The sequence below is a fragment of the Protopterus annectens genome, chromosome 1.part0 (genome assembly GCF_019279795.1).
Source record: "Protopterus annectens isolate FY-2018-M chromosome 1.part0, PAN1.0, whole genome shotgun sequence".
Classification (NCBI taxonomy): Eukaryota; Metazoa; Chordata; order Ceratodontiformes; family Protopteridae; genus Protopterus; species Protopterus annectens.
The window spans coordinates 1,279,955,424-1,279,961,423 of NC_056725.1; the positions used below are offsets into that span (position 1 = coordinate 1,279,955,424).

The following is a 6,000-nucleotide window of genomic DNA, read 5'->3' on the forward strand; positions in this document are numbered from 1 at the left end:
ACCCCCCCCCCCCATTTTGTCAGGCTTTATCCAAATTTCTAGCACTAAGAGGTTGAGAGGTATGTATCACCAAACCTAACTTTTTAACTATTCTTGGCTTACACAATCATATCATACAAACAGCCTCTACCTTCAAATACCTGGGATTATGGTTTGATCAGTTTCTAAACTTTCATTTCCACACAGACAGGGAGAGAGAGAGAGAGAGACAGAGACAGAGAGACAGAGAGAGACAGAGAGAAAATAAATTCAATCCTCTCTCAGATGGAATATGAATTACTCATTTTCACATTCACTTTTAAGAAAAACACTACAACACTCCAGACAATCTGCAATAGGATCTGTAAATTAATTACAAGCTCTCTCCGATATATTACGCTACAAAAAGCCAAAAGGCTACACATAAAACAAAGATCTAACCTACTGCTAGGATCTCAACTCTACTCCATCGCCAAACATTTATTCTTCTAGTAGCTAAACATTTTGAAAACAAATGCTCATAAAACTTGAGGCACTACTAACAAACCACACCAACTCTCATTACCCCTAGAACCAAACTCCGTAGCACAGCACATGCACTCTCCTCTCAGGTACCCACACTTTGGCAAGTTCTCTCCATTACCTAAAGGAACGCAACACTTACTCCAAATTCAGAATGCAGCTTAAAAAGCACCTCTTCATCCAAGCCAGATGTTCCTGCTTCGGCACAGGATGTATCACCTAACACAATATCCCTATCTCCTTTTCACTTCTCTTCTCCTCTTAGTTTCATAGTATAGTACTAGGCTATCTGCCCCGGTGCATTTGTAAGCCTAGCCATAGTGATGTGGCTTTTGCCACCCCATGAAATGGTACAAAAATATACAGAGTAAATCTAGAATACTGTGCCTCTGTCTAGTAGTGACACAATGAAGGTCCCCTTATATAATAGAAGTAGTTTACTGTGCCCCTGTCTAGCAGTGACACAGATGTGACCCCTGGGGTAAACTTACGATCTCCCATCCACTCATCAAGATTTCTCTTGAAGAGAGTCAGTGAGGGGCTCTGCCTAATACGAACTGGGATCCTGTTCCAAAGCATGGGAAGCCTCTGGGTTATGAATCTATCCTTCCAGCATGTCCTATTCATACTTGTGCCGAGGTTTAAGTCTTTAGCTCTCGTGGTCCTGATGGATTTGGATTTTTTGAGGTGGAGCATGTCCATCAGATCCTGATTGGACATGGCCTTGTACGTCAGGCAGAGATCACCTCTGAGCAGGCGGTATGCTACTGAATAGAGCTGAAGTTTCTTTAGTCTGGTGGAATAAGACATATGTTGGAGACCCTTGATCCTTTTGGTGAGGTACTTTTGTGGTCTCTCCAGCTGTTGCAAATGCCGGGTGAGGTACATACCAAATGGGGCATTGTACTCAATCATGGGTCTGATGAGGGAGGAATATAGGGGTACAATGACATCCTTGGATCTGGATGTGAATCCCTTCATGATGAGGTGTGCAAGGTAGAATGTTTTTCTAACCACTTTGGCAATGTGGGTGTCAAATGAGAGGTCGCTGTCTACTTGGGTCCCTAGGTCTCTGATTACTTTTTCCGTACTCAGTGGGTTGCTGTCTATGTGATAATTTGTGGGTACTTTGTTTTTTCCAAAAGGGATGACTATACATTTTTTAGCATTTAGTTTAAGGCCGTGACTACGGCACCAGTTGTCCGTTTCAGTGAGGCCTTTTTGTAGGATGTGTGTGTCTGCTGGTGTATCGACTATGGCACCTAGTTTGCAGTCATCTGCGAACTTTGTCAGCCACAGCCCTCCCATGTTTGCTTTAACATCTGAGAAATAAATGCCGAACAAGAGGGGTCCCAGGACAGATCCCTGTGGGACACCACTTGTGACTGGCTTTGAGTCTGACATTGCTCCAGCGATTTTAACTTTATGGGTTCTGTCCTTTAGCCAGTTTGCAACCCATCTAGTGACATAAGGGTTTACTTTTAAGCTGTTTAGCTTATCTATGATGCCTGAGTGGGGTATTGTGTCGAAGGCCTTAGCCAAGTCCAGGTATGCTGTATGGACTGCTTTGCCCTCATCAATGGCTCTAGTGACTGTTTGAAAAAGTCAACCAGGTTTAAAAGGCAGGATCTGCCCTTTACAAAGCCGAACTGGGTGGGGTCAAGTGTCTGTAGGTCCCCTATGTCTCTGTTTATGAGTTCCATAATGATTCTTTCCATAGCTTTGCAGACCAGGCTAGTTAAGCTTATGGGGCGGTAGTTTCAGGGTCTGTAGAGGCACCCCCTTGTGGAGTGGGACCACTGTTGCTGTACGCCAGTGTTCAGGTACATATCCAGTAAGGCTAAGGTTAAATAGCATTTTTATGTGTGGGTTTAGCTCCTCTTGGAGTTCACGTAACACGCACCCCGGGATACCGTCAGGTCCCATTGATGCTGTGTTTTTGCTTTGTTTAGGGCGGTTCTCACTTGGACATCTGAGATGACATGGAGATTACATTCAGCTGGGATAAGTATTTCTTCTTTTGGGGGTGAAGGAAGGGAGAAATTTGCACTGAACCTGTCAGCCAGAATGTTGGCAATATCTGTGGGTTCAGTGTATTTTTTGTTGTTGTGAACCAACTCTGAGCATATCTGAGGGTTTCCGCCCAGGTTTCTAACATAGCTGAAGAAGGCTTTGTGGTTATCTTTAGTGTCCTTAGCGATTTTTTTCTCAAAGTTTGCCTTGGATGTTTTTATGAGAGAATGTAGTTTTCTGCTAATATTGATCAGAGATGTCTTCCCTTCATGGGATTTCGCTCTGACGTGCAGTAGCTTCCTTCTTTTGTTATACAATTTGTTTATGGCTGACGTCCACCAGACAGGATGCTTACATTTGGTGGAGAGGGACTTGGATTTGTTTGGGATTGCATGATCCATGCATTCTTGGAGATGTCCATAGAAAGCATTTGTGAAGGATTCGGCATTGTGGGATGTGGTATCCACTGGCACAGTGGACTTAAAGGATACCATCTCAGTCTTAAGAAGAGTGAAGTCTGCTTTTGAGAAGTTTTTCACTGTGGTCTTTTGTGCTGGGGGTGGAGGTAGGATATGTATATCCAGGGTGATTAGTTTGTGGTCAGATCTCACTAGTAAGGGGTATACTTCCGGTGTGGAGCATTTTGTCCCCATGTTTGTGATGATCAGGTCTAGTATATTATCTCCCCTAGTGGGAGAGGTGACTAGTTGTTCCAGTGCATTTGAATTTATGAATTCCAGGAATCTTTGGGCTAGGGTATTAGGGCTAGAATAATGTACCCAATCTATGTTTGGGTAGTTGAAGTCTCCCAGTATGATGGTATTTTGTGATACATTCATATCCTCCAATGTCTTCAGGAAGGCTGAGTGGGGTTCTTGAGATTGGGAGGGTGGTCTGTAACATGCTACCAGTTGTATAGCAGTTTTGCCTATGGTTAGTTGCACCTGTATGGTCTCTGATGCTTCATGTGTTGCTACTAACATGGAGGTGTGGGTGTCCTTTATGAATATGGACACTCCCCCTCCCTTTGTGGTTCAGCCCGGGTTTTGGGGCTGAAAAGCATGATACGAGGTATAGCCTGGTAGCGCTGGGGTGCTCTCAGGAGCCTTGAACCAGGTTTCAGTTACTGCACAGACGTCGATGTTCTCCATGCTGAGGAGTGCATCAAGTGCCTGCATCTTGAGATTTAGGCTTCTGGTGTTGAGCAGCATTACCCTTAGTTTTTTTCCATTTTTGTTTTCTAAGGAGGTGGGTTTGTCTTTTGAGCCTTGCCTAAAAAAGGCACTATGGGGTGGCAAGAGCCTTAGCCAATATCCGGAAGCCCAGTGGTGATAGGTGTAAGCCATCCCTTGCGAAGCAGCGTGGCTTGTCCAACATATCATCCCAGGCAGACAGACATTGGATCCCCTTAGAATGACACCAGTACTTGAGCCAATTGTTAAAGCTGATCATCTTGTCTTTGTATTGTGGTATCATTCTTGGTGAGGGCAAGATGCTGCTCAGGGTCAGGGTCATACCAGCCTGGGCTACATAATCGGAGAGCTCCACTATGTCTCTTTTCATGTAGTCCAGGGAGGTCGTCTCAGGTCATTCACACCAGCATGGACAATGACGGAGTCATATTTGTACTTGCTTTGGAGTGACCTGAGTGCGTGTGTTATGTGGCGGATCCTAGCTCCCGATAGACAGCTCACAGTCACCTTCTCCTTGTTCAGCCTGGTCAGTGGGACATCAGTGTGTCTGACTATGGAGTCACCTATTACTAGTGTATCAGGCAAGGTGTTTGGCCTTAAGGGCTGCGATTGGTCGACACACTGATTTATTGAAGTATGTGTTGCATGTGTTTTGTTTTGAGGTGGTGGATTTTTGGATGTCTGCTTTGGGAGCCTCTGTTGTTTTGGTAAGTTTTTTATTAGAGCCTCCGAGTATGTCTTTGTGTTTTTATGTGTTTGGTTTGCAGTTGTGGTAGGTCTATGTGGGACTGGGATTGTTGTGTGTGTGTGGTTGCCATCTCCTCCTGTCTGGTCATGCCAGCCCTGAGTTGAGAGAGTTCAGCCTCCAGTTTGGCTATATAGTTGCATCTCTCACATGTATTTGTGTTTGTTGGGAGGAGGAGAGGGTTGTCTGTGTACATGAGACAATTGTAGCATTGTCTCAAGATATATAAACCTAAATGTATGTGTTGTAACATTAACTACCCTCTACTTGCTTCCTAGAATGTACATGTACAGTTTTTCTATGTAACTAATCTGATCTACTCTGTTATTGTTTAACTTTCTGCCTTGTTTGTTTGTGAAATGTTTTGTAGTTCACCTGGGGTGAGCCTGAAATTGATCAATATTGTTCAATGCACTATCCCAGTAAACATAAATAAACAAATAAATGTTGTTTTTGTTGTTGTTGCTGTTTGTTTCCATCAGATTTGTACAAGTTCTTTACATTCTAATTCTTTCTAGAAGTTCTTTGCATACAAGCCATTTTCATTCATATATGTGGTTGTTTTCTGTTATTCAAAATTAAATAAAAACTGTTTTGGGAAAAAAAAGGATAGCATCTAGGAAGTAAATATTTTTAAACATTTCCCCATGTTCGTCTTAAACCACTGATTTCTGGAAGGTGCACAAACAAAAAACATTTAATGACTAATCATTTTAAGAATACTACACTACGCAGAACAGTGCTAATAATCAAACTATTAAAATTTATTGATGTTGAGGAAAATAATTGATCATAAATATGTGAGACAGCAATACTAGCATGAATGCAAGTCTAAATTAAAATAGCATTCTATGCGAAATTGAACTCAAACATGCCTGAATACACTTACCCACTGCCCAGTGATTTCCTCGTGGGTACATTTTTGCTGTATTCTGAAGTGCAGGCCCTGCTTTTCCCACATGGAATTCTGAAATTGCTATACTTAAGACTACCAAATAGAACATGGAACGGGAGTTCCAGTAAAGGCAATCACTCCCCATTTATCTCTGCAAAAAATTAAACTCTGCAGTTGTGGTGGTTTGGAATTGTCTACAGGTCAAGTCTTCCTCCAGTTCTGTAGTAGGGAGATGTCTGACTCTTCCTTTCCTGTACCCTGAATTTATAGCAGGATGAGATAAAAGGTGACACACCCAAGCAGCCTGATATAATGTTACACTTACTTTGCTGCATGCTATCTTGGTATAATTTATCTTTGTAGTAGATAAGTGGTTTATTCTGACATGTCAAGGCAGTCACACTGAGCTTGTCCTTAAGGAAATATTTAGTGACATTGTACTCTTCCATTATGAAAACAAATGTAGATGAGTGAAAATAATCAGTTAATGCTTCAGTTATCAGCAAAGTTGGACAGATGTCTTAATAAAGGTGATAAATCTGTCATCAAATATTCATCAACATGTTCTGTCCCTAATGTTGTTTGTGTAGGTGATAACATACAGTTTAAAAGAGCCACACTTTTGAGAAAACATTTAAAAGTATAGCAGTCTG

The 6,000-nt window shown here is 42.3% G+C and overlaps 1 protein-coding gene across 1 annotated transcript in view; it reads right to left on the minus strand.

Moving 5' to 3' along the window:
- Positions 1–5,796, minus strand: part of LOC122801124 (gastrin-releasing peptide-like) — a 110,734-nt gene extending 104,938 nt beyond the window's left edge. Inside the window, exon 1 of the mRNA XM_044070694.1 lies at positions 5,673–5,796. Coding sequence (XP_043926629.1) covers positions 5,673–5,796 — 124 coding nt within the window. The remainder of the gene's footprint in view (positions 1–5,672) is intronic.
- Positions 5,797–6,000: the final 204 nt, after the last annotated feature.